Source organism: Bos grunniens, chromosome 14, assembly GCF_055505025.1.
Source record: "Bos grunniens cultivar Pamir isolate PY7600 chromosome 14, Bosgru_T2T1.0, whole genome shotgun sequence".
NCBI classification, from domain to species: Eukaryota; Metazoa; Chordata; class Mammalia; order Artiodactyla; family Bovidae; genus Bos; species Bos grunniens.
In genome coordinates this window covers 56,039,354-56,055,773 of record NC_141178.1, presented here as the reverse complement: position 1 = coordinate 56,055,773, position 16,420 = coordinate 56,039,354, and the positions used below count along the sequence as shown (strand labels likewise).

Genomic DNA, 16,420 nt, shown 5'->3' with positions numbered 1-16,420 from the left:
TGTAATTTTAGTTTAAATTTACACAGGTACATGGGGCTTCTGGCTCCTATACTGGAAATACAGGGACCATTAGGAGGGGCAGCTGAGTGGTATTTGATCTTCCTGCTCATCTCCACCAAAACACCTCTCCAGCAGCAGCACAATTGCTGATAGTCTTGGAGGGGTTGGAAGAAACTCACTGAAAACAGGCTCAAGAATCCAAAGTATTTGTATGAGCACACAAGAATATTATAATGCAGCAAAATAATTTTATGAAAAGTGATTTATCCAGTACCAGTTATTTTTAGCATGTTCACAGGGTTACTTAAAGAAAAAATATTTATTTGGCTGTGCTGGGTCTTCCTTGAGGCATGCAAACTCTTAGTTGAGGCATGTGGGCTCTAATTCCCTGACCAGGGATCAAACCCAGGCCCCCTGCACTGGGAGCACAGAGTCTTAGCCACTGGACCACCAGGGAAGTCCCCGTGGTTACTTTTTAAATACTAGATTTACATCTGAACTGCTTATACAGAAGCTGCGGACCAAAGAGGCCAGGTGAAATAAATAATCATAATTTCTTTCAAACATTTTGCTTTGGGGTGCCAGGTAACATTATAGGTTTTAATGGTACTTGATAGTGGATTGTTAGCATATATCGATGGAACTTAAAATGGGTGAGAAGGCAGTGTGTGGACTTTGGACTTTTGGAGAAAAGGTGTTTCACCTACGATAAGCACTACAGCAGCGGTTAATGCACTCCTTTCTTGGGCGCACAGCACACAGGTAGCACCTAAAGCAGGGGGAAGAAACTGTGGGTCCTCTGGGCTCTGTTGATGGGAAACACACCAGGTCACGTTGCTCTGGGAGGGTCAGTCTGAAGGCTGCAGCAGGTCCTTACACAAACGGGGAGTTGTAAAGCTAGACAGTTGTCAGTAGCTTGTGGTTCTCCTTTTAAATGGCACAGCATCCGTGGAGAGACGGAAGGTGCTCTCATTTCCTGCCCCAGCCCAAGCCTCTAGCCTCCCTTGTGTGAACAGAACCTTGGGAAGCAGTGCTGCGTGGTGACTTCTCCCTATAAAGTTTGTGGGGAGGAGGGGGTGTTAGGAATATACTGGGATGTTACACATAAGAGCTAATTCCTTAAACACTTTGGGGGCACCTGGTGTGGCATTGGGGGTGTAAAATGACAGATGTAAAATGCAGAGTCCTGTTTGAGGCACTCACCTCTGTGGGCATTGCTGGGCATATTTATAGTCAACAGGGCAACAGTTAGATGTTTTATGATGAAAGAAACACTGAAATACAGTCTGTATTCATGAGTTAACCTTTTAGCTGCTGCTGCTACTAAGTCGCTTCAGTAGTCTCCGACTCTGTGTGACCCCATAGACGGCAGCCCACCAGGCTCCCCCGTCCCTGGGATTCTCCAGGCAAAAACACTGGAGTGGGTTGCCATTTCCTTCTCCAATGCATGAAAGTGAAAAGTGAAAGTGAAGGCGCTCAGCAGGACACTGTTTATTCAGAGAAAAATAGGGAAAAGCAGAAAGAATTCTTCTAATGGTAAAGTAGCAGCATTTAAATTCATTTCACAAAAAAAGGTAAAATATAAAAAAAGAGATAAATGATTCCGGTAGGTTAAAAACTTAACTACCAAATTGATAGGCAACCCATAAAAATTAACTGGATATTGATGATCTAAGCAGTTTATTGTCGGTGAAGATTTTCTCCTTTACTGTGGTCAGAAAATCCCTTTGTCCTCACTGTTCCAGGACAAAGCATCCTTGGCAACTGAACGTGCAGAGCACTTGACAAGTGACCAGACCAGAGCACCGAGGGCTTGTGAGGGTAGTTCTGAAGTAGAAGCAAGAGGTATGTGGTCTGTCAGAACATTTTCTGCTCTTTCTAGGTGTGCGGTGCAGTCTGCAAAGTACAGTGTAGGCAGTTTTCAATTTAATGGGGCACTCAGATTTACATTCAGAATCTAGAAGGCTGTTTTAGAAAATCTGCCGTCTTTTTTGTCATAGCCGCTGATCTTTAAAGACACTAAATTCTCGGTGGTAGCATAGTTTAAAACCTTTCTTATTCTTCAGAATTATTTTATAGGAAAAATTTTGAAGATTTTCAAACCATCTCTGAGAACTAGGCATGAGTAGAGAATTTGGTGTGTTTGGAGGCCTCCTAGACATGGGACAGAAGCCTGAGCAGTGCAGGGTGGGCTCCATGGATCTGAACACCATCATGAAACGTAATCACGCAGATTCCTCATCGGAATCATCATTTTATTAGCAACTGATGTCGAGGAGTTAAGCTCATGAAAGCCGTACAGATAGGTGGATGCTTCAGTAGACTCTTTTTAAAGCAGGGTAGGTGTCTGGTCGTTTTTGTATTCTTGGATTAAACCATCTACAAAATTCAGTTATAAGGCGTCATCGGTAGCCTTAAATTATCTCAGTTGTCCTCATTATGTGAAACAAACGTCACACCTGGTCGTAGCTCATTTTCCCACTTTGCCCATTACAGTCTGCTTGCTGGTTTGGGGTGAACTTATTATCGATCTGTGATCGAAGTGGACACAGTTTTGAAATTTATAACTATATAATAGGATCCCCTTTCAAACTGAAATGTAAGGTTTACCTGCAAGTTAGAATGAGGTCCTCTTGTGAGGGATCTTGCACACTGAGGTAGTGAAAGTGTGAAAGTGAAAGAGTACTCAGGTAGTCACTCAATTGTGTCTGACTCTTTGCGACCCCATGGACTGTGGCCTGCAAGGCTCCTCTGTGCATGGGATTCTCCAGGCAAGAATGCTGGATGTGGGTAGCCATTCCTTTCCCCAGGGGATCTTCTCAACCCAGGGATTGCACCTGGGTCTCCTGCATTGCAGGCAGATAATCTTGACCATTGAGCCACCAGGGAAGCTCAGGTAAGAAGTACTTAAAGCTAGTACTTTTGATTGATTTTGATTTTCTGGGGGGGGAAATATGTGAGGCAGATCTTTACAGGTGGCTGTCAATGACACTGAAGAGTTTGGTGGTACAGTCAGACCATAAAAGGAATGTGCTATGAGCATATTGTAATCTTTTTGTAAACAGATATAAGGTGTGAATTAATTTACTAAGAATAATATGAAAAGTATTTCAGAAAGTGAGTTTTCCCCATGGCACACAGCTCACTGGGGAAAAGGCTCAGAAGGTTTCAGGGTAATGAGGAGAGGGGTCAAGTTAGGGCTGAGCCTTTGCTCTGAGTGCGGGAGATACACACATGCAGAGTTTATGGATAAAGCTTTCATCTTTTATTATATGCAAATATGAGTGAAGACATTTAATTGGCTAGAAGAGGTATTAGCTTTATTTAGCTGTACACAGTGGATAGTTTAAACAGTAGTTGTGTGTGTTAGTTGCTCAGTTGTGTCTGCCTCTTTGTGACCCCATGGGGTATTGCCCGCGTCTCCTCCATCCATGTGATTCTCCAGGCAAGAATAATGGAGTGGGTTGCCATTTCCTTCTCCATAAACAATAGTTATTTTATTGTAATAGTTTTTGATAATAGTTTTGATTGGCAAATAGTTTTATGGTAGCATTGTGTTGATAGAATCTGTATTCATAAGTGTACTTATGGAAAAAAGTTTCCAACTTTGTTATGTAAGTCAGAATAATTATGAAATAATGAATGCAAACTGTTTGCTGTATATTCCAGCCTTAATTCCATTTCCTTCATCACATATAATCTGTTAAAAGAGTAATTTAATACTGTAGTCACGGAGTAAGTAAAGTTTGTTTGGTCCCATTTTTCTGTCTGTAGATTTACCTTTTTGAAACAATGTGTAGTTTCCCCAAATACTCTCTGTAATGCTCTTCCAAAGCCCTTCTCAACCTTAACAGTTCTGTTTCCCTTTAATATTGTTCATTTCCAAGATGGAAATTTGAATTTATGTAATTCCTTTGTATTTCTCTTTTGTTTGTAATATTGTTACCAAAAGGAGGTGTGTGTGTGTGTGGCGGGGCACAGCGGGGAATGGGGAGGGCCTCTGGTTCAAAAGCCAATAAACAGGCTAGGTTGGTGGAAAGGAAAGATTGCTTTATTTCAGATGCTGTCAACTGGGGGGAGGGTGGTGGACATTGTCCGAAGGCCTACTCCTGCCCTGACAAGCAGGGTATGAGAGCTTTTATAGACATAATGGGGTGGGGGTGGGGGGTCCATGCAGAAATAGTACAGTCATCTCTAACCATCTTCGATTGGCCGTGAGTTGTGTGACTAGCATCATCTTGGTTGTTTTAGGTTCAGTTAATTTTCAGTTCTGGGATGCACTTGTTTCCATTTTTTGGGGGGGGGGTCAGTTCTTGGAATTGTGGCAGCTCATGTCCTGGGTACAGTCTGGTCATCATGTAGTTAACTTCTGGTACTTTAATTTCTACAAGACAACTCACAGGATATGGCTCAGAATATTATCTATAGCCCTTGAGAAAGAACTAAAGGTCCTTGACTATGCTTGATGCCTATATTATTATTATTTAGTCCTTAGACAGTTTTTTTTTTGTTCCCACATTTTTCATTTTTCTGATTAAACTTCCTCTTTGACTAAAGTTTTTCACAGGCGAAAGGCACGCAGAGGACATGGTTGAGGGGCAAGGACTATATGGCGCTGCTCCGTTTCAATTTGGCACCTTAGGGCGCCCTCCAGGCTACCCTGAGACCTCTGCCCTTAGTGTCCTGTGACAGTTGGCCTGGCTGTGTTGTTTAGTTGCTCAGTTATGTCCGACTCTTTGAGATTCCATGTCTGTGGGATTTCTCAGGCAAGAATACTGGAGTGCGTTGCCATTTCCTTCTCCAGGAGATCTTCCCAACCCAGGGATCAAATTTGTGTCTCCTGCATTCTTTACCCTCTGAGCCACCAGGAAGCCCGGCCTGGCTCTGAGCTCAGGTTGATGGATAAGACTCCCTGCTCATCACATGTGCTCTGTTCTCGCAGGAAAATAGAAAAATTATTTTCAGCTGCGGTATTGCTGAAGTTTTTTTTTTTTTTTCCTTCTTTTCCTTGAAGGAAAAGAACGTTGGAGGTGTGTGTCAGAGGAGGTTGTTTAACCACACTCTGTCTCCCTACCTTTCAACCAGGCTGAACTGGGGTACAGTTTTAAACTCTCTGAAACAGGATCCCCCTTACAGCTTTCCAGAACTTTTTAAAATGCAAAAGCATGCAGGGAATTGCCAGGTCAGTTAGTTAATCAGTGGCAACTGCAGGAAGAATACACGAATATTCTTCCAAGAGCAGTTGGCGTGCACTGTCCTCTCAGCCAGCCGCTCAGCATGTTGCCTTTGGCGTCCTCCTGTGACTCAGGGTCTCTTTACTGGGGCAACCCTGGATCAGGTGGTCCCCGGGAGCCCCTTCCTTCCTTCCTTCTCTCCTATTCTCACTCCTTGTAGGCTTGGCCCCACCCAGATGTGTGTGTCTGTGTGTGCACACCTGTGCGTGCCAAGTCAGTAGCTTGAAATAGGTCTAGAGTGAGTGGGGAGATACATTTTCAAATGCCATTTTTTTTAAAGTGGGTTAATAATTTAATAAGCACATGGCATCATTACCTTTATACACCAGTCAGATTTTGTCTAAACTATCCCAGGTTCTTTTACAGTATTCAGCAAGGCACAGTAAGCGGTCACCACATTTCATAAAATTTGTGTTACTCTTTCCCTAGTCTGCCCCACGCACATCCTTGCCAAATGGGTTGAAGTACGTTTCTGAAGTTGACCTTTTCCCCATCCCAAATAAATCACACACAGAACTTCCATTTTCTTATTTCTGGACCTGGTTTCTCTTCTCTTGTTTTCCCCTTTATCTACAATACAATTAAGGTAGCATTAAAAAGATAAGGGATGGATCGACATACTTCTTTCACATGGATGTCTGCCTGTGTGGACATGGAGTGTGCAGCTCTGTGTTTGAGCACTGTCCTCACCCCTTGTCTGCATATAATGCTGCTTATCTGAAGTGTTACTGGAATGTGAACTGCTCTGTCTCGGGGCACTCTGAGCTGTATGTGGGAAGATCACGCTGAATGTGTTCTAGTGTCTGCAGCGAGACAAGCAGCTCAGCTGTCTTCTCAGTGGCCTTAGTCTTGGAAGGGATTAATTTCAGGGGGTGATGTTTCAATGTTGAATCACAGGTAGTAAAGGTTGCTCTCTAAAGGACACTGATTCTTGTGCTTTAGTGGGCAGCTTACGTATAGGATACTGTGCATCTTTTGACCAATTTAGAAAAGAAAAAAAAAAGTGCTGAGACCGGGCACTTAGTATAAACTGTGAGATGAGTGCTATTTAATTACTTGCCTTGAAAGAAAATTTATTAGCCCCAGGACTCTTACATAGAAAAAAACCTACCTTTATCTGAAAGGCAGCTCAGAATGTCCAGACTCCTCAAAGTTATGTAGAAATAACTGAAGTATTTCTGCAAGAAACCTGTGAAATAGTGTGTTATGTAACATAGCATTAGATATTAATGTTAACTGCACTTTTTCTTTGTCTTGCAAAAATGATTGTCAACCAGGTGGATGGATATATCTTGAAAATTAAACCACTTTTGGGTGTCCACTGTTTGTAAACCCTTACAGATTAAGACTTGTCACTAAGGGTTGTTCCTAGTCCTTTGGGTGAGGTCAGTCTTGCTTCTTGGTGTGTCATGAATGCCAGGACATGCTTCCCTTAAATGTAAGACGGCATGTCTTTGTTTTACTTGCGTGGTAATTCTTTGAGACCTGTTACCTGTTGTTGAGGGCTTCCCAGGTGGCTCAGTGGTAAAGAATCCACCTGCCAATGCAGGAGATGCAGATTCCATCAGCACAGTCTGGAAGATCCTCTGGAGAAGGAAGTGGCAACCCAGTCCAATATTCTTGCCTGGAGAATCCCATGGACAGAGGAGCCTGGCTACAGTCCACGGGGTAGCCAAAGAGTCAGACATGACTTAGTGACTAAACAACAACAACCTGTTTGTGGTTCCTTCTTATGTTAATTGAGGAGAATCACAGCTGTAGCTCAAGAGGCACTCAGGGTCTGTGAGCCGGACTTACCAAACTTCCACAAGTGCAGAAATCACTTAATAACATGCAGACCCTGGGGCAGGAGGTCAGAGTGGGCTCAGGATTCCACATGTCTCAGCACCCTGCTTCAATGGCAAGGCTGCAGTCTGCAGGGAGAGAGGCAGGTAGAGAAACCAGAGCAAGGTGTGTTTGGTGCTTTTGTAGCTCCTGCCCCAGTGTGGTGGGAGTTCTAGGGAGGGCTGAAGGGCAGGACACTTCCCAGGTAGGCGGTCACAGCCGGTGGGTGAGGAGGCAGGTGTGGAGGTGAGGCAGGTGTGAGGAGGTGGCCAGTAAAGTAAAACACAGCACTGGCAGTGCTTTGAGGGACCCGGCCTGGGTGCTGGTGAAGGTTTCAGGGGCGAAGGGAAGGGAACTGGGGAGCAGAGGACGGGGAGGCCAATGGGGTCTGATCACAGAGTGCCATGCAATCTGCTGGAGCCTTTGGGTTCCATCCCGGGAGCTGGGGAACTGCTTTAAGGATTTTAACCGGGGCGAGAGAGGACTCATGGCGTGGCCTCGAAGATCCTTCAGTCAGGCATGTGAGCGTATTGAGACCTGACTCCAGAGAACCCTCAGCCTTTAAGGTTTTATCCTTCACCAAACCACCATGCCTGATTACATCAGAGACAGTGAACCGGAGGAGGCAGTAGACTGTCCGGTGTTTGAGAGGAGCATCCCCAGGCTGGATGGGGATGGATGGGCAGGGTGTCCACGGGGCTTTTATTAGAACAGCAGGCTACCTGGAACAGGGGCCACGTCTGCTCATTCAACTCTGTTACCCAGTGTCTATTAAATGTTTATTCAAAGTAGGTCCTCATTAGATATTTTTTAAATGAATGAATGCTGGGAAGGATCGAGGGTGGATTTCCATCATCTGGCGGGGTGGAAGAGGTGGGTGGAGGGAGCTGAGCCACACAACGAAAAATGTGTCTCTTCAGCTATTATCAGCAGTGTTGGAGGCTACCTAGTGATATAAATGGATCTAAACACAGCTCTTATTTCCTGGTTTTGGTTTTATTTTTCATGTGGTTCTTGGACTAACATAGACTTCACATCCTTTTTCATTCTTTCTGCATCTTTTTCTTACAATAGTTCATGAAATAATACACAATACATAATACACAAAGAAAGGGAGTGGCTTAGATTTTTGGTTGTTAAAATTAAGCTTGCAAATACTTTATGTAAGCACAGCTATAAGTGAAAAGGGCTTTGAAATTAATTATTCCTAAGTGTATGAATTTTGTGTAGCCGAGTTATTAAGAAATAGAAATATATGTTGGTATATATTACAGAAAGGGTAAATTGTATAGTTAAAAGAGTTAATTAGCATAGAATATGATATATGGAAAGAATACTATGAATTTCATCACAAGGGATAGGTATGGACCTTTGAAAGAACACTAATCTCTGAGCAGTAGAAAATATTTTTTCATCAAAGAGATTTGCTACTATTTAATATGGTCTTCGTCTAAGAACATTACCTCTAGGAAGAAAACTCTGTAGCATTGCCGCCCATAGAATTTTTTGCCCTGATATAAACGTTCCACGTGTGTACTGCAGCCACCAGCCACGCCGGCCTGTTGAGCACTTGAAAGGCAGCTTGTGCAACCGAGTAGCTGAATTTAGAATTTTCTTTAGTTTTTATTCATTTAAATAGCAACATGTGGCCAGTAGCTGCCGTGTGGCTCAGCACAGTCATGGCCTGGACACACGAATAAGGGAGAAAATGTGGTCTTGCCACGGGGGTGGGGGCTCCAGGAACGGTATCCTTTGGTCCAGCCAGGAGGCAAACCTGGAGCTGACTGGCGGGGAGCTGATGCTGGTCACTTAGAGGTCTTCCTGCCGCTCCCTCTGGGTCTCTGTGTGTGGGCTCAGTGCCTCCTCCCACATCGAGTGGCGGCCTGGGCAGGCCCCTGCTTTCCCTGGTGGTTGTTGGGGGCCCATAGTGGGGTGCAGGGATCACCATCCACAGACCTGGTGATGGAGCTGGAAGGATTCTCTGTGAGGAGCAGCCCAGCCATTTGGAGCCTTTTCTCTTCTGTGCATCCCTGCTGTTGGCCGGGGGTCCTTCCCTCCTCTGGTGTGATCTGTGGCCTTGGTGGTCTGAGGTATCTCCCTGGCTGTGCTGAGGGTGGGGAGGTGCCTTTTTTCCTGCTGCTCCACACTCCCTTGGAAATGCTGGCACATGCTTGCCCGAGTCCTGAGAACAGCAATCAAGTTATGTTGCAAACCCCAGGCTCCTGAGAGGTGGGGGAGAGAAATGCAGAGAGAAGGAAGCGAATCAAGCCACATTACACTAAGGTGGTCGCTGGCCTCTACAGGGCAGCTGCCTCTGACTTCACACTTGCCCCATGGGTTGGATTTTTATGAAAAAGTGGGTGGCACCCGGATGGCATTTGACTGCCACAGCCGGATACAGAGTGGTTGAGCTGCAGTGAGTATTTTGTCCGGGGAAATGAAAGGTGTTCTGTGTTCACCTCTCTCCTGTCTGGCTTTCCAGGTCACTGAGACACCAAATTAACACCTGACGACACAGACGCCATCCTCCTTGAACCAGAGCATGGCAGTAAATTGTTGCTTATGTAAGCTTTGGAAAGTCAGAGATTCCCTTCAAAATATTAATGTGTATTTTCAGACAGCTTGTTTCTTTCATTCTGGTGTGTCTTACTCCCTGCTTTTGCCCACCCCTCTTTTCTGGGTGCTGTTTACTTGCTTTTTGGAGTTGCTAGTTTGCATCCTACTTACTCCCCAAAATATTAACCAATAGCCTCAATACAGTGCTAGTATGGGCTTGCTTCCTAAACGTAACAGAGAGTATAAGTGAAAATTTTCTTGAGAGGAAACTCTCTTCTGTTTAGTGGTTTCAGCAGTTATTTTAGTGACCAATCTCTGAATAAATAGGACCCTGTCTAAGACCTTTAATCTTTTGCCCTCACTGGCGAGTTGACATTTCATCTGTACATTTCTCTTTGGTCTTTGGGAACTGTTTGTCATTAAAATATTTTGTATCAGAGGTTTACTCTTCTCAGTCCATAGAAGTGTTCTTCATCTGTAAAATGAAGAGGGGCTTGGATTAGGAGGTCTGCAAAGCACTGGCCAGCTCTAACTTTTCATTGCTGGCTGCACAGCGAGCCTCTGGTCCGGTGTCTGTGACGCCCTCAGCAGGGCTGTCTCCTTGTGCCTCTCTTTACTCCAAACACACCTCCAGATGCCTTCTGAACTCAGAAATACTTGCAAGTAGAGTGCTGAGCAGAAGGACGTAATTGTGTCATTATAGGTGTCTGTACTAAAATGTAAATAACTATCAGACAGTTAAAGCACTTGTCATCATGAATTACCAAGAAATATTTTGTAAAATGGTATCCTAAATTTTATACCATAACCCATGAATCTTAATTTTTATTTAAAAAGTTTTAAATAAACTTTTAAACTACAGATGAATGTAACCTCCAAGAGGACAAAAGGGAACTTTAAAAAAAAATTATTATTATTATTTGACAGCTTCAGGTCTTAGTTGCAGTGTGCAAGGTCTTTTAGTTGCAGTGGGCAAACTGTTAGTTGCAGCATGTGGTATCCAGTTCTCCTGACCAGGCATCGAACCCTAGCCCCCAGCACTGGGAGCACGGAACGGAGTCTTAGCCACTGGACCACCAAGGAAGTCCTGGAACTTTGTTTTTATTCACTGATACATCTCTGGCAATTGTGATGAGTTGCCTGGATCACAGTAGGGACTCAGTAAATCTGTTTCGAATACATAAACGCGATTTGAGATTTAGCTTGATATTTACTTAAAGCCAAATGAAATGTAAATACAACTTGAAAATTTACTTCCGAAGTGATAATGATGAGAATTATTTGATAACACTGATAACTTGTATTTCTGTTTCTTATTTTTAATAATCTATACCTGTGCCATCTTATAGGGTAGCTATTGCTCCCACATGTACCTTTCTGACTTGAAATGTGGCTCTAGTAGGAATTAAGATATACTGTATGTGTGAAGTACATATTGGGTTTCAAGGACTCAGTACTGAAAATATAAACCCTCTCATTCATATCAGTTACATGTTGAAGTGATCATATTTTGCATATGTTGGGATAAATAAAAATTATTAAAATTAATTTCACTCTTTTGGGGGCTACTTTTTAAATGTGAGTACTATAAAATTCAAAATCACCTATGTGGCTTCGTTGGACAGTGCCGGTGTAGACACAGAAAACTTGACTGTGAATGGAGACAAGGGCCAGCCCTCCGGAAAGGAAGCTTATATGAATATCTTTGATAGGAACAAAATTAAGTGTTGCAGCTGTGACTTGGGAAAAGTGGGCATTCAAATGGTCTTGATCAAATTAAAAAAAAAAAAAAAAGACCAAAATAAATTAATTAGATTAGCTCAGATCAGAAATATGAAGTCCAGCTACCAGATGGATTCCTCGCATAGTCGCCAGCAGAGTGAGTCTCGAGGTCAGGAAAGGGGCAGGCTGGGTGGTGGCTGCCCCAGCAAGCGCGAGTGGTTACCAGCGGCAGACTGGAGCCTAGTGTTTGGGCTCCCCTGCCTGGACTTCACCTTCCTGGGGCCGCAGCTCTGGTAGGTGGCACATTCACTGTGTCCCGTAACTGCCGTTTTCCCTACTGCTGGGAGGTGGCCCCTGGGTGGGAGGCTCAGGGAACCGGAGACCCAAGTGTTGGCTAGGATTACTCGCAGTGTGTGTTCTGTTTTGTCGCTTCCCTGGCCTGGAGGCAAGTTCTCTTTCCCTTTCTCCTTAGCCTTCTAAAGTGAATGCCAGCTCCCGGCTGCCTCTCCAGGCCAGCAGTGCTTCGAGTGTGGTGTCCCAGGTCATCCACTCCTCGGGACTGTTTTTCCCTAGAGGCTGGCTGAGAACCCCATATAGCCCTCCTGTGACACGTGGAGGGCCTGGGAGGATGAAGCCATTATCCTATAAAATAAGGCCATCCAGGACATGCAACTTAGATGCTACCTTCCTTAAGCTAATTTGAAAGGTTATTTTGGTAAGTGGTTAGTCTGCACGGCTGGTTTAAGCTATTATCAAGTCCATCCCTGTATTTATTTCCTTGAAAGCCAGAATGAGCCTTGAATAAATGAAGACTGACTGCGTAGGCTTTTTAGGAGTAAATTCAATTTATAAATATTTGTTTCATTTGGCACTGGAGATTTCGACTGCTCCTGAGTTTGAATTTTAAAGCAGCTGTGTAGTGAAGCAGCGTGTCTGTAAATAAAATGGCTTTCACGCTCACCTTATTTCCACCCGTCTGACCCCTGTTTTTGGAGAAAGTAGATCAGAAAATTCACGGCAGTTAGCGGCCAAGTGAAGAGACCTTTGGCTTCAGCTGACAGCTGTCACCTGAGCACAGCCGACCCGGAGACCCTCTCAGGTGTTCTGTCTATAGCTCTGACAGCAAGCAGGAATGCTGTTTACATTTTCTGTAGGCAAAGATCGCCCCCTTGTTGGGGGTGTGTTAGAATAGGACGGGTGGAATCTGAATTTCGATCTGTCTTGGGGTGAGTTCTCAACGGTGCTGGAGGTGCTGGCCAGCCCTCCAGCCGGCCCCTTTCCCATGCTTATGTGGACGGGTGTCAGTAGGATTTATGGCCGGGCCTGTTTATAACATCCTTTTTGAAATTCTTCAAGAAGATACTGTTTTTTCAAGTTGGGCAGTATCACACAATGCTTCGTGTGCTTATGAAAGAGGGGAAAAAATGAGTTAAATTCCAAAGATGTTTAAGATTTTGGACATTTTTCCTATGTGAATTAGTTCTTTATTAGGCCTGTTGATTTAATTAGCATTGAAAAAAAAAACTTTCCTGTTTTGATTGTGGAAACATTGTTTAAATTGGTTATTTTCATCTGATACAGAATCCTTAGGAAGTGTTTGCATAAAGCAGAGTGTTACTTGGTATCCATCACGTGCTGTAAACCTGGGATGCAGATGGGTGGGCCTGCTCCCTGTTCCCTCACCTGCTCTGGCCTGCCTGGTCCCAGAAGAGGTCAGGGCGAGGGAGAGGGCTGCAGGGACATTTTGAACTTTATTCTGTTAAAAGTTTCAGTTTTGAACGGTTTGGGTAAAGGTTTTCTGTCTCTACCAAGGAGAACGGTTATTATCTAGAAACTGTCCATCCAACTAGAGTTTGTCCAAGCAGTCACACAGTGGCCCATTCCTAGAGCCCAGGGCTGGTGGGTGAGCGATGAACCTCTGATAGGTCTTCCTCTGGTGGGGGTGAGTGGAGGATGCTGGAGAATGAAAGTCTTCCTTCCAGGGTCTCTCTGGCCTCGTCTGTTCCTGCCATCAGATTTAAGGAAGTGATGAGTGGTCACACCACTTGCAAGTGGGCCTTCCAGTATTTTTGCCGCTGCTGTCTCCTTCGACACCCCTGTTGCCATTTCCTTGTTGGTTGTATGTGGGCCGTAAATATCCAATTTGTACGAAATGACTGATTTTGGTATTTGTATAATCCTCTAGTCAATTTAACTAAGTTGAGCTTTTCACAGCCCTCGGTGCAGCGGCTGCTCATCTGATTACACCGCTCAGGGGAATAAGGTTAAGGGCGGGCTGTTGGTAACCGGAGCATTTCCAGGGCTTTAGTGCAGCAGATGGGCTGCTTGGCGATAGTCATGCATCTGCTGGCCTGCTGTGGCAGCTGCTGCTGCTTCATGTTGTGTTCTTTTGTTCTGTTCCATCCAAGAATGGAACGCGAGGAAGTGTAGTGAATGGATTAATTTAAGGTTAAGGTTAGTGTTTTGCTTGCTTTCTAAGTAACCGATCATAACAATGCTTTTGGTAGAAGCTAATGAGTTTCTCTTAAAGTGAACTAGATTTATAAAATATGGCTCAGTGAGGGGGCTAGATTAGTATTGTTGGTGGAGACCAAATTCAAACGTGTAAAATGCTGGCAGGTTTTTGTTTTTGTTTTAATCATTTGTCCCTAATTCTTTGTTTTCTTCCTTCCTCCCCACTACCTCCCGATCCCTTCCAGGACCTCGATCCAGACTTTGCCTGACACTGCAGGGTCCAAGAGAATTAAAGAAATATGGAGTGACATGAAGAAGATTAGTCAGGATTATAGGCTCTGAGGACAAGCCCTCAGTGAAGTGAAGCACAGACGAGCTCCCGCGCTCTGGTCTGGAGGAGCCAGCCGTGTGCTGGGAGAAGATGGCGGATCCAGGAATGATGAGTCTTTTTGGCGAGGACGGGAATATTTTCAATGAGGGCCTGGAAGGCCTGGGCGAATGTGGTTACCCTGAAAACCCCGTGAACCCCATGGGTCAGCAGATGCCTATAGACCAAGGCTTCGCCTCCCTGCAGCCTTCCCTCCACCATCCCTCCACCAACCAGAATCAAAGCAAGCTGACCCACTTCGATCACTATAACCAGTACGAGCCGCAGAAGATGCACCTGATGGACCAGCCCAACAGAATGCTGAGCAATGCCCCCGGGAACGGACTGGCGTCTCCTCACTCGCAGTACCACACCCCTCCTGTCCCCCAGGTCCCTCATGGAGGCGGCGGGGGCGGCGGCGGCGGCGGCCAGATGGGCGTCTACCCGGGCCTGCAGAACGAGAGGCACGGGGGCCAGTCCTTTGTGGACGGCGGCTCCATGTGGGGCCCCCGGGCCGTGCAGGTGCCCGAGCAGATCCGAGCCCCCTACCAGCCGCCGCCGCCGCCGCCTCCTCCGCAGCCCCAGCCGGCCCCATCGGGACCCCCCGGGCAGGGCCACCCCCCACACCTGCAGCAGCTAGGCGGTTACCTGGCCCGGGGGGACTTCTCCATGCCGCAGCATGGCCAGCCACAGCCGAGGATGGGCCAGTTTCCCCCGGGCCAAGAGGGCCTGAGTCAGGGAAACCCTTTCATCGCTGGCCCCGGGCCGGGCCACCTGTCGCACGGCCCCCCACAGAGCCCCGGGGTGGCCCCGAGCCTGCGCCACGCGGTGCAGCCCTTCCACCACCACCCTCCCACCGCTCTCCACGGGGACTCGGTGGCCCACAGCCCCCGGTTCTCCCCCAACCCTGCTCCGCAAGGGGCCGTGAGGCCGCAGACCCTCACCTTTAGTTCTCGGAGCCAGACAGTCCCCTCACCCACTATAAACAACTCAGGGCAGTACTCCCGCTATCCTTACAGCAACCTAAATCAGGGATTAGTTAACAGTACAGGGATGAACCAGAACCTAGGCCTTACCAATAGCGCTCCCCTGAACCAGTCCGTCCCGAGGTACCCCAGCGCGGTGGGATTCCCGCCCGGCAGCGCCCCAGGACTCCTGCACCAGCAGCCCGTCCACCCCAGCGGCTCACTGAACCAAATGAACGCGCAAACTATGCACCCTTCGCAGCCTCAGGGATCGTACGCCTCCCCGCCTCCCATGTCACCCCTGAAAGCGATGAGCAGCAGCGCGGCGGGTACGCCTCCCCCGCAGGTGCGGCCCGGCAGCGCCCCCATGGACGTGGGCGGCTACCCGAGCATGCCGCACCCGCAGCCAGCTCACCAGCCGCCCGGCGGCGCCCTGGGGCTCGGACCGAGGAGCTTGGGCCCGCGGAGCCTGCCGCCGGCGCGCCCATTCCTGGGGATGTCCCCGGCCCCTCACCTGAGGCCCAACGGCTGCCCCGGTGTGACTCTCGCCGACCCGCAGGCCGTCCAGGACCGCCTGCTCCCCGGCCAGCAGCACCCCGGGCCGCAGCCGGCCTTCCAGCAGCTGCCCAGCTGCCCTCCGCTGCAGCCCCACCCGGGCCTGCACCACCAGTCTTCACCCCCGCACCCGCACCACCAGCCTTGGGCGCAGCTCCACCCCTCGCCCCAGAGCACCCCGCAGAAAGTGCCTGTGCCTCAGGTAAGAGGGGGCGGGGCCTGCAGCCTCGCGGTGATGCACTGCTCTCGCGAGGTTTCTCATTAACTTGGGGGAACGCTGCTTCACTCCAGGTCCTTTGTTTTCTTGAAACCTGCTCCGGAATCTTTTTTTTTCCCTCTACTATTTGTTGTTCAGTCGTGTCCGACTGAACGTACGTAGCCCAGACGTATCCGACTCTTTGTGACCCCATGGACTGTCGCACGTCAGGCTTCCCTACACCATCTCCTGGAGTTTGCCCAAGTTCATGTTCATTGCATCAATGATGCCATCCAGACGTCTCATTCTCTGACACACTCTTCACTTTCTGCCCTCAATCTTTCCCAACATAAGGGACTTCTCCAATGAGTTGTCTGTCTGCGTCAGGTGACCAAAATATTGGAACATCAGCTTCAGCATCAGTCCTTCCAGTGAATATTCAGAGTTGATTTCCCTTAAGATTGACTGGTTTGATCTTATGGTCCAAGGGACTTTCAGGAGTCTTCTCCAACACCAGTTTGAAGGCATTAATTCTTTGGCGTTCTGC

The 16,420-nt window shown here is 46.9% G+C and overlaps 1 protein-coding gene across 5 annotated transcripts in view; it reads left to right on the top strand.

The window, feature by feature from the left end:
- CHD7 (chromodomain helicase DNA binding protein 7) overlaps positions 1-16,420 on the top strand; it is a 190,802-nt gene that overhangs the window by 48,498 nt on the left and 125,884 nt on the right. For 3 of the 5 annotated variants that reach the window (XM_086336878.1, XM_086336875.1, XM_086336877.1), the window contains exon 2: positions 14,036-15,879. In XM_086336878.1, the coding sequence (XP_086193004.1) occupies positions 14,212-15,879 (1,668 nt within the window). In that variant the 5' untranslated portion in view covers positions 14,036-14,211. Of the gene's footprint in view, positions 1-1,745; positions 1,846-7,160; positions 7,185-14,035; positions 15,880-16,420 lie in introns of those variants that run through there. The other 2 variants (XM_086336876.1, XM_086336879.1) reach the window with 2 other exon arrangements.